Genomic DNA, 26,980 nt, shown 5'->3' with positions numbered 1-26,980 from the left:
GGCAGAACATTCTGCGCGGGGAAAAAAAGTGTTAAGTACTTTTAAAATACGCAATTTTTTGCGCTAACGCGAGTGATAAAGTGTTTGCAATAATAGTAAATAATATTATAATCTCACGTCTAAAAGATAAATAGCTAATAACAACAAGCACACGACTATATTGACTTATGGGGTAGTCGTACAGCGCAAGATAAATCAAACTACCCGCATTTCACCGACCTTTGTTAATACTAAAGTGAGCCGTATCGCCTTCTGTAATAGACGATACTCGTATAACGAACTTTGATAGTCATGAGACGAGTCTACGTCAGTCATGTCAGGGGCCTTTGGCGGGTCAATAACCATGATACCAGGGTTGATGAGGTTGGTAATCTACCCCATAACCCACACGATAAGAAGAATACAGTGAAAATTGTGCTTATGATAAATTAATAACTTACCGGACCTGTCAAATCTTCAGGTTAGGTAAGTGGACCCTGTGGAAACGGGACAATGCTGATGATGATGATAAATTAATAACTCATTAGTGCAAATCCGGTACCTACCGGGAATCGAACCTGCTCTCCCCTCTTGAGAAGCAGAAAATGACAGTGACTCTCTTGTGTGTGAATAATAGATTATAATCAAGTACAAAAGTGGACTAATGTGATTACATGCCGGTACCCCGCCGGAGAGGTGGCGAGAGCTGACGTCAACAAGAGGATCCGTCCATATCCAAGAAGGTAGGATTTTACAATACTTCAGTTTCTTAATTCATTATTACGTAATTCGGATTGCTTCTATGCTGTTCTGGGAGCATATAAAAAACATAGAACACGTTCAGCTGCTTCTTTTCCCGGGCATGTCGTAAAAACCGACAGAGGGATTGTGTCCTCTAACATGATGGACTAATGTTATGGGCGATAGGCTGATCCCTTATCACCATAAGGTTCATCATATCCATCTTTGGAATTCGTATCAACAGTGGCTGCAAGTTGTCTTTGATTACTTGTGGCTCTGCCCACCCCATTAGGGATTACGGGCGTGAGTTTATGTATGTATGTATGTACGTAATTCGGAAATCCGTAGGGTGATAGTGAGTGACATCGTAACGAAAACTTTGATGGATAATTCAGACCATAATAAATTCTGAGTAGATATCAATGTCTCCTTTGGTCTTGGTTCCATACAAGACCATTAACCCGGCCCCAGGGGTGACAGTCATTTTCTCTGCCCTCCACTGGGGCAATTCCTGTTTGGCGCGTCCTTGCCGCGGAGGTGAGCGCCTCTTACTCCAGTAGGCCGGAGTGAGATGGTGGCTGAGTTCGAATAGGGACCCAGACCGACAGGGTATAACGTAGAACCCTTGCCCAGGGATACGGGTGAAGACCTCAACGATTGCAGAGGCGAAGATAGGAGCCATCGGTACGGCAATGCAGGACGGACGGGGCAAGTCACAGGGACTGTAACCTGGAACCTGACAGAGGACAGCAGTAACTGTTAGTACTATTCAGAGGCGGAGGACAGGAGTCCTAGTATGGCTTTGTAATGGACTACTCTGGGCGCCACCCCACCTGCGTCAGACAGAGTACTGCGCGGCGGAAGGCAAGAGGGAAACCACTGCCCTATTTTTCCCTAAAAAGTAGCATGGAAATTGCTGCACAGACAAGAGCGTGGCTCTTAAATTGATGATGGTGATGAGATATCAATGTGAATTTTCCGTCGCAAAAGTATGGAACTGAAAATAATTAAAAAATACATGAATTTTGCGACGGAAAATTCCACTAGATATTAACTAATAATCATGGTTTAAGTCGTCCCAATCAGTATTCGTTACGGTGTCAACCCATACGGTCTACATGTAAGGCTACCTGTACGTACTTTGTACGGGGTGTAAGTGACATCGTAACGAATACTAAAAGGGATGATCCAGCTCATTATGATTATCAAGTGAAGAATTTTCCATAGCAAAAGTATTAAAATAAAATAAATAAAATTGATTATTTCAGATCAAAAAAAATACATCCATATTATGTTAGTAAGAAGTGACTTATGAAACTATTGTTAGTAATGAAAATTATATTTTGCACGCATTCATGACCATCACGTGAACGGGTAAGTTCCCGTGATCGTCACCCTACGCACAAAACATCTCCAAAGCGGCGATGTGTATCGATCAGCTAATGTCTTCAGGATGCTGTTGGGGCTGTTTCCCAACCTGGTGAGCAGGGAGCCAGTTTTTTTGCGTAAGATCGCTTCGAAACCATCGGTCTGATACTCAAAACGTCGGTCTGTAGTATTGAAATGAAAATAATTTTAAAAAACCAAAAACATTGACATGAATTTTGCGACGGAAAATTTCACTTGATTATCAACTCAGAATCATGGTCTAAATCATCCCCCTTAGTATTCGTTACGATGTCACTAACACCCTGTATATTTATAATTTTAACCTACTTAAACCTAATTTTACAAAAGATATATTTTTTTATTCTAACCGTTTTCACGACAACCCATCCTGTATAAAGGTAGACACGCTTACCGGGCAATTCATCAGTAGGTTCATTGAAGCTATACGATAATGTGTAGCCACCTTAATTAAAGCTGTCTGTCCGTTCGTGGCGTAATAAAACTGGAATCTTCTTTATTAGCTAGCTAGTGGACATACACGGGTTTGCTTGCGTTCAAATACAATTGAAAGTCAAAAATTACTTTCGTCGAATTTACGTTAGTAAATTCAAAAGAACGTCTTATCCGTATTATCCTTATGTTATGTATGAGAGCCCTCAGCACTCCCCATTTGTCCGTTCAAGTAGTTAATGCCATTTCAAATCAACAATAAACCAGGTAAAAAAAAACTTTTAACAGCAATTTTGTGTACCTAGTAGATATATTTATCTTCTTAATTAAAACACATAATAACGGGTTCTTACCGCGTTAAAGCAGGGTTATGAGACTCCCGATATTTCGACACTGTTGCAAGTGCCATGATCACGGGATGACTGATGAGATTGGAGTGGAGTAGGTAGATCCATAATTTATTTATTTATCGGGAGTCTCATATCTCTGCTTTAAACGCTGTAAGAACCCATTATTATGTGTTTTAATTATGATAATAACCGCGTAAACTTAAAACAATGTATTTATCTTCTATTTGAAGGATATTCACATTATGATAGAGTATTCATATCAAATACACTGTCCATCCATTCTGAGATGGATAAGGAAGTAATAAATGATAAGCGTGTAGGGAGGATATAGGGATAAAGGCGCGTTTCCACTTGGCAAAACTTGGCGCGCGCCATTTTGTCGAAGGACGTAATATACGATCCTGACGACGCGATTACTCTAGCCATAGAGGCGGCCGATCAGCTCGCGACACCAAACACTTCAGGACCCCGATACCGACCCCACCGATTTTAAATTAATATGTAATTTTATATTATGTAACCAGATCCTTGACATGTTAATTTTAATTTTAATTCTTGACATGTTTAATGTTTATTTAAATTGTTGATATTCATTATTTTATGGTTGTTACTTATAAATCTTAGTTTTTGAATTTTTGCCATGTGAGTTAAAAGTTACTTTTATCTTAATTCCTGACAAGTTTAATGATGTCTATTTCTTTTAAATTTGATTTTAATTAATTTAATGATTAATATTTGAAATTTTTAACGTTAAACGAAATGCCCTCAATTTGCAGTGCCCTTACCAGGGCGTCATATGTGACACTTTACTATAATTAGACCTTAAGACACCATGTGACAGCAAATAAATAAATAAATAAATATATCACCGGCGTGGTCGACAATTTCCCTCAATCAGCGCTTATCGCTATCGACCCACTAGGGTCGATTAATTTTTTTAAATATTTTTCCTCTCAGACAACGCCCTGAGCCGAGGTTCGCGCCCAACTGGGCACCCTCAGGCCTGTTGTCTTAAACGTTGTACCGGGTGAGAGCCTTCAGCGCTCCCCATTTGGCCGGCCAAGTAGTTAATGCCATCTGCGGCAAATCTACAATGAGACACGTGAAAAAAAAGCGACATGTTGCCTACAACAACAACATGACCAACATGTTGAGCAAGTTAGCGCGGATAAGTTTAATTTGTTTCCCTTCTGTTTTGTATTGTTACTGTGGCGCCCCCCATTTGGCCGGCCAAGTAGTTAACGCCATCTGCGGCAAATCTACAATGAGACACGTAAAAAAAAAGAAAACTATGGTGACCTCTAAAAATAAAAAATAAATAGTTTTTTTTTTTAAATTTGGCCATTTTGAGAAATTTCCGTTTAGCGAGTAAGCCCTTTTGGGAATGCAATCCCGACTCGAGATCTCGACTTCGAGATCCCGCGGGATTGGAAATATCAATTCCGCGAGATATCGAAATTTTCGGGATGTCATCTAGTTCATAAAAAAATGTTATGTTAGGATGGCTGAAAACGATGAAAACTGTTTGTTTGTTTGTTTGTTTGAGGTTCATCAAAACAAAATATATTTTGAAAGAAAATAAAAACCTTTATTCTTCAATATTACTAACTAAATAATTAAGTTTTTTTTCGTAATCAGCATAATCAAAACAAAAAGTATAACTCAAGGACATTCGTTGATATAAAAGATGTGTTGCTGTTGCAGTTTCTTGTCATTGCTTCTCCTCAGCCATAACACCTTGCGAAATGACGTAAATTCAAAAATGTTACATTGACCTTCAACAAGTTTATCCATGATAATTACGTTGAATAAATGATTCTGATTTCGCCCAATCCCGTCAGTCTCGAATCGGATCTCGTCATGTTACGCTTCGGGATTGATCCCGAAATATTAGACGGGATCCCGCGAGATCGGGATTGCATTCAAATTCAAAAATATCTTTATTCAATAGGTTACATAGTTAGGTACACTTTGAATCGTCAATTTTTACATAACGAACGTCATTCCCTAATACCATTAGAACTAAGGAAAATCCATGGTAACGCACCCTTATAAAGTAATCAAGAAAACGTCATAATACAGTTATAGCCATCAAATGCTAGTATAATAAACCCATCCATACGCTTCACAACGTCCATACACTCCCATACATCAGCAAAAAACAATGAATACATCACGACTTAAGGCGAAACGTTTTCGTACAAACGGTTACTTACAATACAAGGAATAAAAATAAAATTGCTATTCAAAATTCTACATTAAGTAAATTAAATTCATCTTTTTTGGGGTTATGCATACGTTTTTACAATAAAGTACCAGATAATATTTTAAATTTGTCAGAAATTAAAAAAGCTCACGTGAAGCTTACTTTATGTGAAAAAGTTTATTATAAGATTAATGATTACCTAAATGATAAAAATGTCTGGTTTTGAATGTGTTCCTCTAGTTATTAAATAACTTGTAATGTACCCGTTGATTTAAAAGATGTGTTGCTGTTGCAGTTTCTTGTCATTTCTTCTCCTCAGCCATAACACCTTGTGAAATGACGTAAATTCAAAAATGTTACATTGACCTTCAACAAGTTTCTCCATGATAATTACGTTGAGTATGATTTTTATTTCTGATTTCTGTCAGTGCTCCATTGACGTAGGTGTCGTGGCCAAATCTTAGAATTGATCATGTCATGATGTGCTCGATCATTTCATGAAATAGAATATCATTCTTTGGCCACATCATGATGTAGTTTGGCCAGATCAATGAACACAAAACGTTTAACGATATGAGCAACTAAATGCATGATTACTTCATGATATGGCCAAACGTTGGCAATCATATCATGAAATTAGTAACATTATCCACCGGTAGTGGCGCTGGTGTCGATTATATTTAAAACTTGATTAATATTATACATACAAAAACCCACGCCTATTACCCAGTGGAGTAAGCAGACACTAAGAAATTCCATTTGCTTCGATCCTGAAACACTTTTCTAAGTAGATGTCATATGAGTCTTCTTCTTCTATCGTGTGGGTTGTGAGGTGGATTACCAACCCGATCAACCCTGGTGTCAAGGTTGCTATTGAGCCGCCAAAGGCCCCTGACATGACTCACAGTCGTCACATGAGGCATGTCATATTAGTAATAAATAAACAAACTATTTGTACAAAAGCGTTGCAACTTAATGTTGGATGTTTGCCAAATATCTTTTCTAATCATACGGCATAAGATATATATCTATAATAGCGCGATGTATATCTTTAATAGAATGAACTGATATGCAGTAATAAATGGTTCGGGGAGGGGGTAACGAATTGCTTGATCGTGTAGGGTACCCATGAATTGAGCTTGATAGTGTAGGGTGAACTGTCAGTACTATTCAGAGGTGGAAGACAGGAGTCCTAGTACGGCTTTGAAATAGACTACTCTGGGGGCCATCCCAATCGCGTCAGACAGAGTACTGCGGGGCGGAAGGCAAGAGGGAAACCACTGCCCTACTTTTCCCTAAAAAAGTAGCATGGAGAATGCTGCACCGACAAGAGCGTGGCTCTTAAATTAGTGATGGTAGGGTGTAGGGTGCCCATGGATTAAGCTCGATAGTGTACGTATCGACTCGTATGTTTTAAAGAGTGTCTTGCTTTAACATCACGCCTGTATCCCTGTAGGGGTAGGCAGATATGTAAAAATTGTGGGATAGGGCATGAAGGAAACGATTATTCTTTCTTCTTCATCATCATCATCATCAGCCCATTAACGTCCCCACTGCTGGGGAACGGGCCTTCCCTATGGATGGATAGGGAGAGCGGGCCCAGTGCGGATTGATGGTTATTAACGACTGCTAATGCAGCCGGGCCCAACGGCTTAACGTGCCTTCCGAAGCACGGAGGAGCTCGAGATGAAAACTTTTTTTTGTGGTCACCCACCCTATGACCATCCTTTGCGAAAGTTGCTTAACTTCAACAATCGCACCGAGCTCCTCAGGTTTGTGGGTGTATACTTGGGTATATTAAACACGTCTACCTACCCCAACGGGGATAAAGGCGTGATGCAATGAAGTTGTAAATTCATACAAAAGTGGGGTAAGCACACTTAGCACCTCTGCCACCCGCTAGGGAGAATGGCGTTAATAATTGAACATTATTTTGTTGTGTCGTACACAGGGCGAAACAGCTTTTCGTTAGATAAATGGCGCTTTCTATTTTCTCATTGGTACATAATTCAAAAATACAATGTAATGACAATGACAGAAGCATATATAAAAAAAAAATGTTTATTTCAGGCAATAATATTAATTATACAACACAATTAATACACCCACCCATAATATCATTATTATTACATAATTTGTCCACTTAAATAAATAATTAATTAAATTGAAATTATTATTAATTGAAATTGTAATAATTATACATAATAATAATAAATAAGTAACACATGTCAATATCCGGCACAATCAGGCATTCTTTAAATATGTAGTTAACTTTAAATATAATTGTTGTTTCATATTTGGATTAGATTATGTAAAGAATTATGTTGCTACCTATATTGCTTCTCTACGTAATTGTGCGTGGGTGCAATAGAAAGGGTCATTAATACCCAAAAACAAAGATAAAAGATGCATACGGTCACGAGCATTAATATGTATACACTTTGGTACCATGTCACATTAACTTTTTTGACAAATTGAACTGAAAGTCTCACTAAATGTCAAATATGTTAGTGCGACAGAGTCCTAAAGTGGGTACATTATATTGCTCATGACTGTACATGTATTTTAACAGTTTCTCTTCGTATATCGAATTAAGGTTGAAAAGCCATCTAATTTGAGTTTTTTTTTTTAATTAAAATAGGCTCGCTTTCGACCACAATCTCACCTGATGGTAATTGACGATGCGGTCGAGGGTAGATCACAATTACCTATCAAATGCATATTCACTCTAGCCTTGAAGAAACCCAGATTATAACGAGTTGGAATAACAGACGACGGTAGACAGTTCCAATCCTTTGCCGTTCCTTTGGAGTCGATGAAGGTTGGAGCTAATATGTTAGAAGATGTGAGTATAAATGATTACTCAAAAATAAAGATAAAAGATGCATACGTCTGTTATCCATGAAATTAGAAAGTTAAACGAAGGAAATTTGTACAGCGCCATCTATGTTGTTTTTGAGAAACGTAGCCTGGAAAGTCTCTCATTGAATTAGGTAGTGTCCTCGGTCAAAAAAAATGAAATTCTGATTACTAAATAAAGATAGAACTGACAAAAAGCATTCCGTTTTTTCTGTTTAAGTAACTGATTTTTTGCCTACTCGGTACGACAGTCCACTGTGTGTGTTTTTGAGTTCATTTCTTTCAATGTTTTCTGTATTTTTATATTATTATTTTTTTCTCATAGTGCAACAGTAAGATTCTTGGTTCTTTTTATGATTTTGGTTTGTTTTTCTTTTTTTTTTGTTAATGATTTTTTGATCTTGGTTTTCTTTTTTTTTTGTTTATTTTTTCTGTGTATTGATTTCCGTGTGGTTTCTGTCCTGTGTTGAATGTAATGTACCCGTCTGTCTGTGTCTGTGGTCCGTGATTAATAAATGTTTCTTTCTTTCTTTAAAGAAAATATTCATTTCCATATCTTTCGTATTGTGGAAACAAACCTGCTTCCAGGACTGTACTGCTACCTATAAACTCTGGCAATTTCAGCAAATTTAATCTTTGAACCGACGAAGCGGTCTGCTGTGCGAGGGAACGGTAACGTCGGATACATCTAAAGATATAAATCGTAGATATTGGCGACTCCTGCATAGACCTCGTAATTTTATTTAAGTTATACCGGATGTGACAACTGCTAAATTTAAAACGAATATGAAACACGTTTGGCGTGTGCTGTCAACTTTATTCTATCGGGTTATTGGCCAATATAAAATTTTGGGAGGGCTTTTTAAGTTTCTGCCTAAAATTGACGTGTGTTTCATAAATTTTATGCCTGTCGATTGGCGTCCCTTTTCTTTTCGGCGGATAAGACAATGACCTATAACTTTTTTTGTATGACCTGTAACCTATAAATTAGAAGGTGGGCAATATTAATAATAATTGTAGTGTTTTTTTTTTTAATTATTTTCAGTTCTATAGTTTTACGACGAAAAATTTAATTCCACTTAATATCAACTCAGAATCATGACCAGATTCATGCCTCAAAGTTTTCGTTACGATGTCACTAACACCCTGTATACTCACACCCCGTATTGCCTAATAGGGCAGTTTTTTTTTAGTCAAAAGAAACTCGCAGACATTATTTGTATAAAGTTCCCTTTAGAACATTAAAAAATGTTTAAACATGCTTTTACCGCCATCTGCCGACCGTTTTCCACCAACTACATAAATTTCAGATGCTACTCGATCACAGATGGCGCTAGTAAACTAAAGTACTTTAGTTTTTAGTAGTTCCATTGATAGGTGCTACTTCCTATTTTAATGTGTAGATGGCGTTGTTGGCTGTGCATTTTGAACTCTCATAACTTCTGATAGTAATTTGTAGATGGCGTTGTAAGCTTACCATTTTGAAAATTATGTTTTGTACTTACAAGGAGAATAATATAAAAATAATTAATTTAAACAAACTCAGAATTATTCCTGATGGATGTTCTTTGATACTAATTTATTGTAGCTTTGAAAACTTCTGTGGTGTAATGACCACTTTTACAGACCATTCCCGGATTCGATTCCCGGACCGGATGTATCTCTGATTACCCTAATTAGGATATATTTGTACTAGTTTTGGGTACAGGAAAATACATACATAAAGTCACGCCTATTTCCCACCGGGGTAAGCAGACTATGTGACCATTTGCTTCGATCCTGACACACTTCTCTTGCTTCCTCCACACTCAATCGTTTCATACGCGCACGCCGGTTCAGAGTAGATCGTACTGAACCTTTTCTAAGGACATCTCCAATCCAAGAGATATAGGATAAAGGATGATGAAATAAAACACTCCGCCTTGCAAGTGACTCGAGAATAATAAAACAATAACATATCATCTATTGGTTCTCAAACTCCTCTCTATCTACTTAGGTACAATATTTTGTAATGAGTTTTATAAAACAACAAAGCCTGTGCACTGATTTATTTCAAACTGATTAAAATATATTTATATATGTTTTTTAATATTAAAAAAACACTTTTAAACTGACCAAAACATGTTTTTACATTAAAAAATATTAATTAATATACATACAAAATAATTTTACATTGGATAAAATAGTTTTTGTTATTTATTTTTTAAGTTAAAAAATCTCTTTTAAAATTTTCTACGGCGCAGCCTATCAGTAGTCAACCGGCATTTTTTTTTAATAAACAAGTTAAATAAATAATAATGATGTGTTTGACTATTATTGTCTTTAATTAGCAATATATGCCAGGCAAACTTTTGAGTGAGAAGAGTAACACGATTAACAGAATAAAACAAATAACTTTACTACGTATAGACGGGACAATCCACCTGTACGAGCTTGGAGCGAGCATGATTTGCCACTTTAGTCTATTTAAGCCGTAATCCGTTAAGGAGTAAGAGAGCACGCGCAGATTATCTGTCCCGCTCGGACGCTCGGGGTAAAGCGGCACACCGTAAGAACGACATTTTAGTGTCTGAATTTTTTGATGGAGTGTCTGGTCTATGAGCTGTAGCTGTGACAATGGAAGACGTGAAATGACTTGGAATTAACATTTTGGAGTAAACTGAGACATACAATATTGTATTAAAGAGCACATAAAATTCAATAAAAATGGAATTGTTAATAGAGAGAGTTGATTTTACACTATTAAGTGGTTTCCAGCTGCCCTATACATAGGACTTAAACATAGCTGGCGAGAAGTGGGTATATTATACACCTGTGCCTGCCCGTTCGGGGAGATAATGTGTTATATTTGCTGTTGCTACTATTATTAGAGAAAAGAATATGAATTATTTTCAATACTTTCATGAAATCTAATTCTGTAACAGCTTTAAGAATTGATAAGGGGAATATGCATGGTGTATAAAATTTATGCTCCGAATAATAAGTTATATTTCTAATGTGAATACAGTTGTACCAAAGTATTTGGAGTAAAGTATGATATTTAAAAGAAGAGTCGATAAAAGAATGAAATGAAATAGGGTCGATAAATTCTGTATTTAGTATTTTATTCGAACTTGTTAAAGTAACTTTTACTTTTTAAATTAATAGTTTTTAATATTTTCGAAAATTGAATTAAAATTAATTAATTTTGTTCTTTAAAATAAAATTTTATTTTATTATTTATAAAAAAAAAATATCTACTACTATAATATTGTACTTTTTAATTATTTATGTATATTCTAATGCAGTTTAAATAAATCAGTACACCATAATATGTTCGTATATATTCTGATTTATACATAGATATATATTAAGTTTTATACTCTGTTCTCAGGTAATGTGTAAAAATACTTAATATTTTTTTTCATTAACAAACAAATATTATTCGTTAATATAAAATTAAATCTTCTCATAGAAAAACAAGGCTTACAAAATTTTACTATTAATATTTCTGAGTTACCCGTAATCGTGGTACTCCATACAAAATACCAGTTCTTAATAACTTGTAAAAAATTAGGTAATTGTAACTAAATAATTTTAAAAGTATACTTTTTTTGCCAAATCGAATATTGCAAAAATATTCGAATACATTTTTACTTGCGTACTTATATATTTTTTATTTCCAAATTAGTTTAGTTTTTCATATATTTATTTGTAACTTTTTTGCATTATTCAAAATGGCGGCCGAGACAAGTACACATGCAAAACATTTTACTTCGTATCCCCGTTGCTTGCTTTTTGTAATATTTATCATACGCTACCGTTACGTGTCCAAAACTAAAAGGTGTAAATTGTATATAGGATTCGATTTAAAAACATCATCGCGCATTTCTATTATGTTTTGTTTATATATTTTATGTATTTATGCTTTTGGTTGAGGGAAATCCTGTGTCCAGTAGGAGGTATATTATACGCGATTTATGTTGTATATGTATAATTATGTTTTCGAAAAAGAATCTCATATATACATTTTACCACCAACATTTATTATAATTTTATGATGCATTTTATGCCATAATTGCGTAAACGGTAGATATTGCCTTACCTTAATCCTTTGTGATACCTTTCCTGTCCTCATAATACATTTTATTTTTTTCGTACCGCATTTTTCACACGATCAAGGTCTCATACATATCTACCTTTTAAGAACTAACAGGCAAAAATACATTTCAATATTTTTATAATTTAGTTGTAGTGAAAATTTAGCAAAACATAGTACAAAAGTTTTAGAAATATCCTACCAAAACTACCCAGCAAGTAAACGATTACCCTATATCTATCACTATCGCTCTATCTTCCGTACAAACGTGTGCGAAAGAGACAAACTTTTCTGTCCGTGCTACAATAAAACAATTGTCTTCTTACATAATGTATTTTTCCCAGATATTCAAAATCTGAAGAAGAGAGGAAAGATACTTCACAGTACAATCAAAGCATTGACAATAGTTCCCATTCGGATGGACACAAACTTAACCCAATTTTATTTTGACAGCCCTCAAACTAGAGCTGTCCTGCACTTACAATATGTTCATGCTAGTTTAAGTCCTGTTAAATTGAGTTACTTAAGTTGGGGGTTGCTCGAATTGACACCAGTTTGGAATATTTTTCTCTTTTAAGCTGATTATCTTTTGAATTCGAAGATGTCCACTGTCTTTTTTTCATGACGTGACATATTTTAGATTAACCGCAGATGGCATTAACTACTTAGCCGGACAAAGCTGTATTCAATAGAAATGCACACAAGTTGTATATGTCAAAAATACCATACCAGAGCCATGTTAGCCATACAGTTGGAAGAACGCTTGACTCTGATTGTGAGGTCGCGCGGTCGAGATTCGAATCCCAGCCATGATATGAGGATATTAATTTTAAAAATAAATTGTTTTATTGTACCAAGTCCAGTCTTTCACATCACTTCAAGTCTGCACCAATTGCAAAGTCTACGTTTTAGAAGAATGGACATAGCAATTTTGAAATTCATCGCCTTTTATTAACTAAAACAACAATGAATGTGAACCCAGTTAGAAATATATGGAACCAGCGATCCAAATAAATGTAAAATCAAAATCTGAGTGACAGACATACAGTCAGTGCGCTTAATAAGCAATCTCTTGCCTTAAAAGTAGTTGCATACTTTTATTAATATATGTTTATATGTGTATCATTATATGTTTATTGCACCAGTCCGTGCTCCAATGCATTAACTTCTTTCACCCTAAGGTTGCCTGGCAGAAATTGTTGTTTAGCAATAAGGCCGCCTATTGTGCTTATGTTTTTATTCGTATGTTTATGTCCTTTGTATATGTCGTTGTGCAATAAGGTATTATTGATTGATTGATTAATAACCTGATCTGTCGTTCATACTTCTGGTATCTGTGCAAGGGACACCAATAAAATAAAGTGGAACAATTAGGTAACCCCAAAACTCGTAGATGGTCAAATATAATTTTCAGGCTGGTTATAAAGTTACAACATAAGCTCTCTTCTATTCCCAATTGGACTATTCAGAGGTACATCCGTTGCAAGAATTACCTACGCTTCACCTGGACTGGAGGCTGGTTATAACCGAAATTAATTGCTCATCAATAAAATCAAGGGATATTATTATTCATTAGAATGTTGGCAAATCAATACCTACACAGTAGGTAGCTCGGGCAGTTTATTATTAGAGAACATACCTGCTTCGATCCTGACACACTTCTATTCATCAATCATTTCGTACACGCACGTCAGTTCAGACTAAATCGTAGTGAAACTTTTCTAAGGACATCTCCAATTTGGTCAATGTACGTCCTTCTAGCTCTTTTCTACCCGCCCTACCACCAACCTGTTATTAGAGAAATGCTGATAATAAGTTAAAAATTGTACCAAAACAAACTCAAGTCAAGTCACTAGTATTTTATAAAATAAAATATGATGCGGTTTCATATAATTTCCTCGCAGGTTCACTCGTAGTTACAGATAGATAGATATATCTTTTAACAAACTTATTTATGCAGTCACATATGGCTTCAATTTTATGCGTTGTATACAAAAAGGAGATAATTTCCGCTATCAGTTCATTAATAACGTGCATAAAAAGTTTGTTAAAAATATGAAAACGGCGACAATTGATAATGCTCTGAAAATGGAAACGTGACATTGTTTTTTTATAGTTTATAGGCAAAGGCGATTACGGTTTCAGCCAAATTTTCAGTCTTAGTGCTCTAAAACGTTTTTTACCGAAATTTAAAAAATTACAAGAGAAATTCCAATACACATTTTTTCATTTACTTTTCGTCTCATATTGCACATTGCACTCATTCGTTTCAAACTCACCTGACATTTAACAAAATAATATCATTACGTCATTATTTATTTATAATTTTAATTGTATATCAATAATATTATGTAATTTTGCAATATTATTCACATAGGTACCAAAATGGGTCAGCGTAATAAGATGTACTTTTAGTTCCTTTAAATTTGTATAAGGATACTTAAGTAAAAGCTGAGGGATTAACACTCTTGTCATCATACGTAACTGTTTGCAAGCTAAAATGATGTCTAAAGTCGTCTAAATGTGCACATAGAGAAAATACAACAAAAAGTTATTTAAAAAAATCATCTTTCATAATGACAACAATCCGTGTTGTCTTTAAAATATAAAAATGTTTGCAAAATATATATTGATGTAACATGTATTATGCTTATAAATAAAAATAATATATTTTGAACCACCCGTATATTTTTTAAATCTATGTCGATCTCACTATTTATGTATGAATAACGCTATTTTATTTAAATCTGCATATAAATATTTGAAAATAAAAATATGTGTGTGAAACTGCAATATATTTATGCATGAATGGGGTGAAAAAAATAAAAAATGGGAATGCAAAATAAAATAAAACGAAAATAAAATAGACAATAACAGATTGCTTTATTTAACAAAAAATATATACCTATATTATATAGAAAATAAACACAAAATTTTACACTTGATTCTCAAAGATAATTATCTCATCGTTTCAGTGAAAAACTTGTTTTATTTTTTTTATAGAATAGAATGTAAAAATTAAAAATAACCCATTGAACCTTATAATGGTATTTAATATAAAATACATAATGATTAATAGCTATTTACAATACGTTAAGATTTATACTTTTTAAACATTAATAATAGTCCAGTCTATAGTAAAAGGCTATTCGACAAAACTTATTTTAAGTGTTAGCAAAATTTGATTGTTACCGATAAAACTAATTGATATAGCAGGCAATTGGATTACTGAAAAGATATGAACATATTCTCATACAACAATTAAAAAAACGAACCAAAAACTTAAGTTTTGATAAAAATAATATATACATATTCAAAACGAAAATCAAAATACAAAAGCGATAGGTTTGTAATTTTATGCACTTGATGACCACATTATGTACTTTTCTTTATTTTTTTAATTGTTAATATATTGTACGATTGCGTTTTTACATTGAAAAATTGTACTTATGAAAAAGTTTATTTAAAAATCATTAAATAAATGATGACTGATTCATACAAAGCTTAGGATGATGTCAGAACTTCTTTGTAATTAAAAAAGTTTATTTTTCCAACTGATTATAAAAAATACAACACTGTTATATTATGCATTGCTTGCTCTTTATATTTTAAATTATTATGCACATCACGAACATGGCACCCAAGCATAGACCGAGCAAATAATTGAGATCAAATCATCATACGAAGAAAATTGCCTGCTAATGATACTCCATTAAAATAAACAAAATGTTCGACTGTAATTTTGTTCTGCACCGCACATAATACGTTACGTCAACTTATTTATATTACTTTATTTAATACGTTACATAATAGACTTTTTGAAAAATCCATCGCTCCGTATTGTATAAGCCAACATAAACTTACAAAATTGGGCAGTATTTTGTATTCTTATAATACAACTTAACCGACATCTACATTGAAGAAAAACATCAATAATAATAATCATTTGAAATAAATAACAAGTTACGATTCTTTAAAAAAATCTGTTAAAAATTATAAAAAAATGTCCTATTTTAACGTTTCGCTTAAAAGAATTGTGTGATCTTTATAACGCTACATCATTTATAACTCCTTTATTTATTTCTTAATAAAAACTCTATTTCTATTATTATTATATTCTTTATATAATAATAATTATTATTTTTTCATCAAAGTTAGATACACTTTATGATAATTATTAAATTACGCTGCGTCCATATACACATATACAACAAAGTCGTAAAAACTTGATTATATATTTATATATACAACGCGAAATCAATGTACACGTATTTCCACCACTCTACAATTTTGTTGTTCAACAAAAAAATATATAACAGTGTAATACGTATATTAATATACATATAAAACCTAAAGACACCTAACCTTAGATTCAAATTAAATAAAACATTAAATATTCTCTTGTACGTACGTACTTATACGTTAACAGTCTCAGAGTACATACATACAATTATTATAAATAGATTAACAAATATAAGTGTCTTTATTTTTATATATATATTCCATTTATATATTGACAAAATAATAGCTGTCGAGTCTTTGAAAAATATAGTTCGCGCGGTGAAAAAATCATCGGCGAAAGGGGAACTATAGAGTCTACAGTTCGGGAAAGTAACGTCCATGGACAATATATGATATATATGTATACTTTCATTGAATGTTTATCCGTGAGTGTAGTCTAATACACTGTCTAAAGAGAAGAGTTCCTTGTACAGTGCTGGAAACACGTGGTGTGGGTGGGCCGCTTTGAAGCGGCAGAGGGCCTCCAAATGCATCAGCGATAGTTCTCTGCAAATAAACAACAATAGTATAAAAGTTTCAGTTTATATCACTAAGTTAATTTCGCCTTCAAATTGCCTGGAAAAAATTGCTATTTAGCAATAACGCCGCCTATTGTACTTCTGTTCTACTTGTACACTGAACTTTTCGTGTAATAATATGATGTTAAATAACTACCAAATTAGAGTTCCCGCATGTCTGGAGAAGTTACTGGGAGAGACAGGTCTACCGGGAGGCCCTAAAAGGCCATATTGAAGCAATTAATCTAAGAAGCAATGTTTTTTATATGAATTGTTTCAATGTGGTGTTTCGGTCCACCAGTTGAGCATGTGCCGATCACAGTGCCTTGGTGTACCTCGCCCCACTGCTTTCTCCCTGCCTATTTACTCTTATGTAATAGTATAAACATTCAGCTTTTTCTAAAAATAAATTGTTTTGTTCTAGGTGGCCCAACGGACTGGGTAAGTCATCATTTCCAACTTATACCACCAGCACTAAAAAAGTATTTGCCTGTTTATATTTAGGGTAGGAAAAGGTACAACGGTCGCAAGATGAACTAAGTACCCACGCCTCACTGAGCTTTCTGTTAGACCAACGTGATAGGTGATCCGTATCGCCGTCTATAATGGTGGAGCCAACTGTGACAATTCTTAAAAATACAATAAATAAATAAATACATAAGTATACTTACCTGAAGGTGGGTATTTTAGCGAGTAGGGTATCTAGTACTGTGACGTCACCCTTGATCGGCGCGTGGTTGGTCTCGATTTCGTGACGCATGGCCGCCATAGACATGTTGAACAGACACTGAATCTCAGGGTTGCCGCGGACTCCGTGCCGTTCTGTAGTGTGAAAAAAAAAATAGTGTATTTTTGCTGTGGTTTTTATGGCCTGAGGATCTAAAAAGGCTACGTCAAAGCAATTCATCCAAAATCTTTAATAAGAGTGCAATGTCTACAAATGTAATAATATTGCTTTTTTAAGTGAATTGATTCAATGTGGCCTTTTCAACCACTCTGAGTATACTCACAAAGGGGAAATATTTAATACTCATACGGTTTTAAATAAAATAATATGTCAACAAAAAGTAATTAAATATCCTTGCAGAAAGTGATGCAATAAAAAAATGAGATGATTGATTTTTTTTCTACAATAATCACGAAATAAATTAATAAGTGTCCGTACAATTTCGATCGTCATTTTTTTTTTATAGAGAAAATATTATTATTATAATAAAATCATAAGTTTCCCTTACCTGGCCACAGTAACACCAGGCTCTGATACAAAGCCAGTTCAGTCTCTGTCAGCTTAAGCCGAGCGATGGTCTTCGCCGCGTCGAAGATGCCGACCACCAATGCCATGTCGCGAGGATCACTTAAAAAAGAAAAATTTTTTACAATAAATGAAAAAACAATAATTCAAAGCACCGACAAACTGAAAGTTTTGAATGAACAAAAAAAGAAATTCGATCTCTTGATAGGAGATTAGGCTATGGTAATTACATAAGTTTTATTTTTTAATTTCATAGTCACTAATATTTATTTAGACAAAATACATTACATTGCAAATTAATATAATGCGTCTGCCATTGAGTTCGGGATCGCGTCCTTTTTAATTTATTTATTATAATTTTACGAGAATTTTGAGATAAGTTTCTTTTCTACCGAGCTTGGGGTAATTTTCTATAGGCTATAACTAGAGTTAACAAAAATGTGTCATACAAATCTTCCTCTTTCCATTTTACGTGGTCTTGTAATACTCTGTCGGTGACCTATACCCAGCTGTAAAATTTTATATACTAGATTATATTACAAAGATAAAATTAAATCGAAAGAAATCTGACTCGAAAGGGACTTAATTTTCCAAATTTTATTTTTTTTAGTTTTCTCTTTCTGAGTTTCCCAATGAGCGCTATAAAAAAAAACATTTAGATTATAACAAACTAATCTTACCGTGCATGAACACACTCCCGGATGGGAAGCACGACGTCTCCGTACAGCACCTGGTCTCTGTTTACGTCTATCAGCCGCGACAGCCTCACAATTGCCAGCTCGAATGATCCTGAACACAATAATATTTATTTATTTTTATAGTCACACACTCCACTCACTCCTTGCAACAGCACCAGAGTGTGATCTGTTTGTGAGTGAGTGGACGTATGTGTGTCGCGAGTGTCTGAGGTTCTGCGAGATGATGAATGATGTGTGAAAATTAAATATGTTTTATATAGTTTATATTTAAAGTTTCACGGCGCATTGGCGCTTCTGCACTGTAAAGTCGCGAAATGTAAATAAATAATAAATAAATAGTATATATCATCATAACATTTACAGTATGTTATCATAATCCAATCATCATCTCCCTAGCGACATCCCGTTTTTCACAGGGTCCGCTTACCTAACCTGAAAATTTGACAGGTCCAGTTTTTTATAACTAAACCCAGCTTCTAAGATAAGATTTAAAAAAGCATAGGTTAAGTTTAAGGCATAAACCCCGGAAAATATTTTTTTCTCGAGCTTTCCACCACTTTTACTTCACCATGGATTGAGAAATTAATATGAAGCAAACTTTTATGGTACAGAGACCCGAACCCGTAGTGGTTTCAAAAATTCGGACCAGCAGCTGGTGAAATTATAGACCAAAAACCTCAATATAACGTAACTTGACAATATAACACCACGCATAACAACATAGCACTGATGATCTCTTTTGAGATGTAATCACGAATTGTAGTGAACTAATCGTTAATATTACTTACCAGACTTAAGCAGCAGGATCTGATCATCCTGCGTGAGCTTCATGAACCCAGGGATGAGTTTGGCGAACTCAATTATGTTCTGTATCATTCCTGTCAGCTTGTCTGCGCAGTCCAGCCACATTTCCTCGTAGCTCATCGAGTTGTAAAACAGCAGCCTGGCGAAACAGATTTTGATTTAGAAAAGGACGCTGTTTAGAATCCTGTATCCGGACTTTCGGGGTTCTTTTGAAAATCTCAAAAACGAAAAGTTTCCTCACAAAATAAATACCACGCTTTTTAACCGTGGAAAGATTCCACATCGATCTGCATATTTCGTTATCCAAATACAGGAGACAGGGTATAAGCGCTTTACTTAAAATATATACATTCTTCTATCGTGATCATGGGGGTTATGAGGTGGATTACCAACCTCAACAACCTTGGTGTCAAGGCTATTATTAACCCGCCAGGGGCCTTGTATAAGTAAAAGAGAATAGGGGTTTGTTATCTTTGTATGTTTCTTTTTTGTCTGTTCAAATTTTATTGCCAGTAACAAAATATGATTCAGCTTATACTATATCAGTGTTGGTGAGAGTGGGTACTCGTACCATACTCTTAGCAACAATATGCTGAGTCAGTCCCATTTCCCTGGGCAGTGTTAGCTACTAGTCACAAATTGTTAATCTTAATTTATGGAAATGCTTTTGTAACCTTCACTGTTTTGGGAATAAAGTTATTCCATTCTATTCTATACTGAAGTGGAAACCGTAGATCCGTTGTACTTGTGGATTTATACTGATTAACAATGTTAAGTAATATCTGGAGCGGTAATATTTAAAAAGTTAAAAATCTGTTCATTATAACTAGTATTCAATATTTGTAGTATTGATCCTGAATACTAAATATAAAAAAAAACTAAACTCACTTGGAGACATCAGGCGGCTTTCGGAACATCTCATGTATGTATTCCAACTTAGGGTTGGTATTTGCATGCGCCTCTGCCAGACTCTTTACCAACACCTTACTGATGTCGCCTTCCGCTGCAAAATAATAAAAAAACATATTTTTAATAAAATAAAATTCTAAAAAACTAAAATATGAAGTGACAGATTAAAATAACATATAGTAGGATGGAAATAAACACAGAAATAAGGCGCCAAATGCCGAAGAAATTCCATTATTCTTAAATTATCATACAAACTAATTCATAAATAAAAAACAGACACTAAAATGGTATACTTAACAAAAAATACATAAAAAAATAGTGTCTAGATATAAAACACAAAAACAACATAAAAATGGTAACGTAATAGTCTAAAAATATCACGTAAGTATATCATACATAATTAAGTACAACAAATAAAATAAAAAAATACTACAAGCTACGTTATAAATTGCAAAATTAATTTTAATTTTATTTGAAGCTAGCCTTTATATTTTAGCTATTCCAACTACTTTTCAACGGTTAGTAACAAAAAACTTTTTTGGAAAATCTCCTTTAACATACTCGCCAATATCTCAACGTCAATATGACATAAAAATTCTACAACCGTGATTTTACGTAAAAACAAACATTTTATAATAAAATTAGTTTTAAATATGAATCATTTAGGATGCGGCAGATGCAACAGTTTATATTAGCGACTGCCGGAGCTTTGTTGGTTATGAAGATGTTGTACAGTGGAATTCGATAGACATGGCATTAGACCCCGTCTCAGCATTTTTATTAGGGTCCTGTCTAGTTGCTTGCTGGCGTAAGTATATAAAGTATATAAAACTCACACTTATCCTTCTCTCTTATGGGTTGTGAGATCAGTAACCGACCTCATCAACCCTGGTGTCAAAATTGTTATTGAGTCAAAGGCTCATGGAATGACTATAGCCGGGCTCGACTGCTTCATGTGCCCTCCAAAACACGGATCATCTTACTTTCGGATAATCGGATGTTCAGCTCATCACATCACTAATTTAAGGGCCACGCTCTTGTCGGCGTAGCATTCTCCATGCTACTTTTTTAGGGAAAAATAGGGCTAATAAAAATACTTAATAATGTATTTTCAGTATTTGTGAGAATATACTTAGTATATTTTTCATTTCCAGCTTGTATATTGCCGTGTTGCCTCGCGTTTCCACTGCCGATACCCATTATAGTAATGAGAAATCCCGAAAGACAAGAGGACGGTGACAATCTATACAACTTCGGGAACACGCCACACAATGAGCAACAAAGATTTGCTCAAATGCATAATCCTTTCCGACAATCGGTAATGATGATACGGTAAATAATATCTACATAGTTCCATATAGGCGCTCCACATTTGGCCGGCCACGTAGTGAACGTCATCAGTTTTTAAGTTAGAAATCAAAAATTTATCATCTATCAAGTGTTTATCGCCATAGGGTTCATAGACGTAAAGTTACATTTTATATTTATAAAATATACATGTGCCCAGCAGTTAAGAATAAATAGCTTTGTTTTAAACTGTTGCAAAAAATAGTGATCAGTTTTTAAGAATATTCCACTGTGCAACCCAAAAGAACGTGAGCGTGACGGGTATTTTTTTATTTTCAGTCCCCCGCCTCGAAGCCGCTTTACTATATAACAATTGGTAAAAATGGTATAATGTTGAAAAAAATCCCACCGCATCACTAATAAATATGTCAAATATTTTAGTGGTAATTTATCGTCACATTGTACAGTCATGAGCAATATAATGTACCCACTTTAGGACTCTGTCGTACTAACATATTTGACATTTAGTGAGACTTACAGTTCAATTTGTCAAAAAAGTTAATGTGACATGGTACCAAAGTGTATACATATTAATGCTCGTGACCGTATATGTGAAAACCACGTAAGCGCGTTTTTAAGAAATCACTTTTGGATTAGATTTTCAGTAATTAATTTCAATCCGGGTAAAAATTGAGACCACAATTTTTTACCTGGGTTGAACCTAGATTGTCTATTGCGAGATTCGCTTACATAAAAGTCGCTTACGTAGTTTTCAATATAAGACGACGTTGAAAATATATTATTTAATTCTTTAAGTACTTATTTTTATATTATTTGTTGACTCTGTTATTCGTTGATTATAATGTAATATTTCAATTAAATCTTTAAATCCAGTTTTCAAATTTCAATACTGCTTACCTACTTAAAATTACAACATAAATGTACATAAAAATAATAATATATCTACAAAAAAAGGTACGAGTAATAAAAATTTAGCTATAAAAACAAAAATCAGCAAATTAATTCGTTAGCTAAAAAATAACTTGGTAGCTAAAAAAATAACTCGTCGGCTAAAAAAATAACTCGTCAGCTAAAAATATAACTCGTCAGCTAAGCCGAAGTGATCAGCAAACTTACACGGTAGCTCATCATTTCCACTGTGGCTCGACCCCTGATGTCTTCTGTTCGTCACTGCGTTTGGATTAACCATACCCATTGCAGCCGACATATTCATGTTTAACGGGTCCATTAATCGTGAATGTCCACTACTCGAGGTCAGGTCGTCTGGGCTTAGTTCGTCGCTCGTCAAGGATACAGAGCTTTGCCCACTGACTAACACAGAATTTTGTATGTCCATTGGACTGTGTTGGATAGTGGAAGGACTGTGCAAGAATGTCGTAGAGTCAACATAGCTCGCGACTAAGTTGTCGACGCCAATCGAAGTCTCCGGTTTGATTTCTTGCTTGATGTTAATCACGCTGGTCATAGAGGCTGGCGACTGGATGCGCGTTTCCTTATATCTGTCGAACTCCTGGACAGATCTCGTACGGGAAATGTCGATGGTGTTGAGGGTGGTTGTTGATGTGGATGTCGTGGTTGATGTTGAGCCTGAAGGTCGGACGATTGTCGTGCTTTTCTGTTGCTGGTCGTCTACGGGAAGGGCGTGTGTTAGTTCTGGCCTTTTTTTAATTTATTTATAAACAAAATTACATACATATACACTTTAATACTATCGTCGAACTACAACCGTTGTATGTTGGCGTCTCGCGCTCATTCCCTAATTTTGTTTACCAGCATTTACAACAAGTACCCTCCACCCACTAAAATACTAAAAATTCACTTATACCACACACTATTAACTTACTAAACTTAACTAAGTTACTTCTAAGTTACTAAATTACTTCTTCTATCGTGTGGGTTGCGAGGTGGATTAATAACCCCATCAAACCTGGTGTCAGGCTTATTATTGAGCCGCCAAAGGCCCCTGACATGGCTCATGTCAACTACTAACTTACGTCAGTAAGTAGCGACCGGAACCAACGGCTTAACGTGCCTTCCGAAGCACGCATCTTACTTTTGGACAATCAGGTGATCAGCCTGAAATGTTCTAACCAAACTAGGGATCACAATGTGATTTTTGTGATATGTCCCCACCGGGATTCGAGCCCGGGACCATCGTGAGCCTAATGGTCAACCACTGGACCACGGAGGCCGTTAGTTCGGATGGTATGCTATGTTAGTTTAAGGAAAGGAACGCTTGGGGAGACTGTTATCAGTTGAGGATTTTCTTTTTATTTTATTTTTTCAATTTCCTCCTCCTCTTTAATTTAATTACCTCCGGAACTCATTTCTCGGGATATTTAAATAAATAAAAGCATCAAAGTCAACTCACCATGCCCAATGAAATCAGCGTCAAGGAACCCACCAGTGGGCTTGGTTTCATACGTGGTCGAGTCGACGCGGTAGTCTGTGACGTCGTACTGCTGGGTCTGCGCAGGCGGCGGTTGGATCGGCATGTCTGAGAGCGCGGGTCCGGCGCTGTTATAACTATACGGTGAGCTGTAACCGGGATAGCTGAAACAGACAAGATGACCCAGTAAATAAAAAAAACCGAGACACTTGAAATTGCTACTTGGGAATAAGGTTGCCTCTTGTAATCTCCCATATGTCTCTTTTTCTTTCATGCCTTTGGCAGCTCAATAATAACCGAAGCGAGGAATCATCTTAGTTTTTCAAACAATCGGGTGATTTAAGCCTGCAAAGTCCTTACCAAACAAAGGACAGACTCGCTAAGTTATTTCGACAATGGCCCCATCGGAAATCGAACCCGCTCTACGCTCTAACCACTAGAGGTTCTAATAACAAAATCTTTCTTTTTTTCTTACTTTCCTGCTATCTATACCATCTCAATCTCAATGCAGTTCACAGTAATTAACATCGCCACCTGTTATCGCTTACAAGAAGCGCTTAGTACCGCTACTCGGCGGGAGATGGCGCTGCCGGTACCGTTAGTAACTCACGACTCCGTTAAAATAACTGCCGGTACGCAGTCGATCACGGGAAACAACGGTTCTCTACTGTCATTTTCTATGCTTTTTTATAGGTAAGTTTTAGCATTGCGAAGTTTATAAACGCTTAGTGCCTTCAAACACGCGACACGACACAAATTCTATACTGTCTGCGAATGGTTTGAATGATTTTAATGTAGTATTGTGAGGAATATTAACGTCCACTGTTATATTGCTGTACCTAGCTGTTCATTTGCATGGATTTTGGCCACAGTTTGGTGACTTATTTAATATAAGGCACCTTTATGTAACGTGGAATTATATTAATAACTGTGTCCCTGGAAAGAAATGATGTAACTTCTTCACTGATACTTAAGACCGTTTTGGGGTTCGATCTATGTGCCAATTTTCATTCAAATCAGTTCAATGTTTTGGTGTTTTTCACCCTTGCAAGTTTTAAGGATCAATTTGCTAAAGATTCTGAACAACATTGGCAAAAAGATTATATTTTTTTTTTTGCAACAAAATATCTACGTTGGGACTTGTGAAAAGTGTATTGTGGTTGTAGCAACCTGCATTCTTTCTTTTTTATATAAAAAATAAATAAATTGTACTTATTTTTATTAATTTCGCTTCTCAGGGGTTGGTCGCTAGAAAATTAGGGGTACTGCGGGTCTGGGGTACATCGGGGCTTGACCAGGGGTAAAATGAGGCTTGATCTGGAATAAGTTAGGGGCAAAACTGCGTCGATCCGCCATCATTTAAGAGTTAGTCACGATACTATCGGGGATGGGACAGGATCCTTTCTTTTCTTTTTGTCTTTTTTTTACTTATGGCATTACTTGTCCGAACAAAGGGATCCTTTCAGTTGTTGAATTCATACGTTGTAATGGCTGTGGAACTGGTTACTGGAGGTAAGAGTTAGTCGGGGACTATTGGGGATCGAACAGTGTCTTATGTTTTACTTTTGACATGAAACGTTGGGCCCATGGGGTCCAGAAGACGCTAAAGCAGGCAGTTATTTTGCCCAAAGGGTCAGTTTGGCGGTGCAGAGAGGCAACGTGGCCAGTATTCTGGGGACTTTGCCTCGATGTGGTGAGCTGGAGGACATTTTTTATTTATAGCTTTTTATTCTTATTTTATATTTTGTTTTTAATAATGTGTGTTTTTACAATTGTAGTTGAATGGAATGTACTTTTTTATGTATTTTTATTTAATAAATGATTATTATTTTGACATTAACTACTTGTCTGGAGAAATGATTTTTAAGTTTCGAAACTTACCCGTTGTAATGGCTGTGGAATTGGTCACTGGAGCTAGGTGTCTGCTGCTGGGCATCGTAGACGCTGTCAGGGGCGGAGTCGGCGGTGGCTCGCATCTGAGCTCGGTGGAACCTCACCTCATCCTCCACTTTCTCGCGTTGTTTCTTCGACATCCGACCAAATTTCACGGCTGGAAAGAGAGATATGGTTCGATTAGTTTATTACAAGATTTTTTTTTTTTTTTTTAATGAGTGTATGTGTTTGTTTATTAGTCATAGCTACTCATTATAACGGCCTCCGTGGTCCAGTGTTTGAGCATTGGGCTCACGGTCCAGAGGTCCTAGACTCGAATCCCGGCGGGGACATATTACAAAAATTACTCTGTGGGCCCTAGTTTGATTACGATTTTACAGGCTGATCACTCCATTGTCCGAAAGTAAGATGATCCTTTGTAAGGCACGTTAAGCCGTTGGTCCCAGTTACTACTTATGATGTATAGTAAGTAGTTACATAGTTGAGGAGCTCGGTGGCGCAGCGGTTAACGCGCTCGGTCTGCGATTGTTGAAGTTAAGCAACTTTCGCAAAGGCCGGTCATAGGATGGGTGACCACAAAAAAAAGTTTTCATCTCGAACTCCTCCGTGCTTCGGAAGGCACGTTAAGTCGTTGGTCCCGGCTGCATTAGCAGTCGTTAATAACCACCAATCCGCATTGGGCCTGCGTGGTGGTTTAAAGCCCGATCTCCCTATCCATCCATAGGGAAGGCCCGTGCCCCAGCAGTGGGGACGTTAATGGGCTGGTGATGAAGTAGTTACATGGGCCATGTCAGCGGCTCAATAGTAACCCTGATACCAGGGTTGATGAGGTTGGTAATCCACGTCACAACCCACATGATAAGAAGATTACTCATT

At 35.6% G+C, this 26,980-nt stretch overlaps 1 protein-coding gene and 1 long non-coding RNA gene across 9 annotated transcripts in view; one reads left to right on the top strand and one right to left on the bottom strand.

Annotated features, from left to right (window-relative positions):
- LOC126378600 (uncharacterized) overlaps nucleotides 1–26,980 on the top strand; it is a 111,464-nt gene continuing 84,484 nt past the window's right edge. Inside the window, exons 1-2 of the long non-coding RNA XR_007568125.1 lie at nucleotides 1–722; nucleotides 17,276–17,292. This is a non-coding gene — a long non-coding RNA (uncharacterized LOC126378600). The remainder of the gene's footprint in view (nucleotides 723–17,275; nucleotides 17,293–26,980) is intronic.
- The window catches only part of LOC126378371 (probable nuclear hormone receptor HR3), a 126,153-nt gene continuing 115,038 nt past the window's right edge, over nucleotides 15,866–26,980 (bottom strand). For 5 of the 8 annotated variants that reach the window (XM_050026672.1, XM_050026670.1, XM_050026671.1 and 2 more), the window contains 9 exons: nucleotides 26,093–26,261; nucleotides 24,194–24,375; nucleotides 22,939–23,451; nucleotides 20,494–20,608; nucleotides 19,590–19,744; nucleotides 18,784–18,892; nucleotides 18,087–18,205; nucleotides 17,523–17,673; nucleotides 15,866–16,840 (listed from right to left, as the gene is read on the bottom strand). In XM_050026672.1, the coding sequence (XP_049882629.1) occupies nucleotides 16,714–16,840; nucleotides 17,523–17,673; nucleotides 18,087–18,205; nucleotides 18,784–18,892; nucleotides 19,590–19,744; nucleotides 20,494–20,608; nucleotides 22,939–23,451; nucleotides 24,194–24,375; nucleotides 26,093–26,261 (1,640 nt within the window). In that variant the 3' untranslated portion in view covers nucleotides 15,866–16,713. The remainder of the gene's footprint in view (nucleotides 16,841–17,522; nucleotides 17,674–18,086; nucleotides 18,206–18,783; nucleotides 18,893–19,589; nucleotides 19,745–20,493; nucleotides 20,609–22,938; nucleotides 23,452–24,193; nucleotides 24,376–26,092; nucleotides 26,262–26,980) is intronic. The other 3 variants (XM_050026674.1, XM_050026675.1, XM_050026673.1) reach the window with 1 other exon arrangement.

The sequence above is a fragment of the Pectinophora gossypiella genome, chromosome 26, assembly GCF_024362695.1.
Source record: "Pectinophora gossypiella chromosome 26, ilPecGoss1.1, whole genome shotgun sequence".
Lineage (NCBI taxonomy): Eukaryota > Metazoa > Arthropoda > Insecta > Lepidoptera > Gelechiidae > Pectinophora > Pectinophora gossypiella.
Note: the sequence above shows the minus strand (reverse complement) of the source record. Positions and strands in the feature narration are given on the sequence as shown.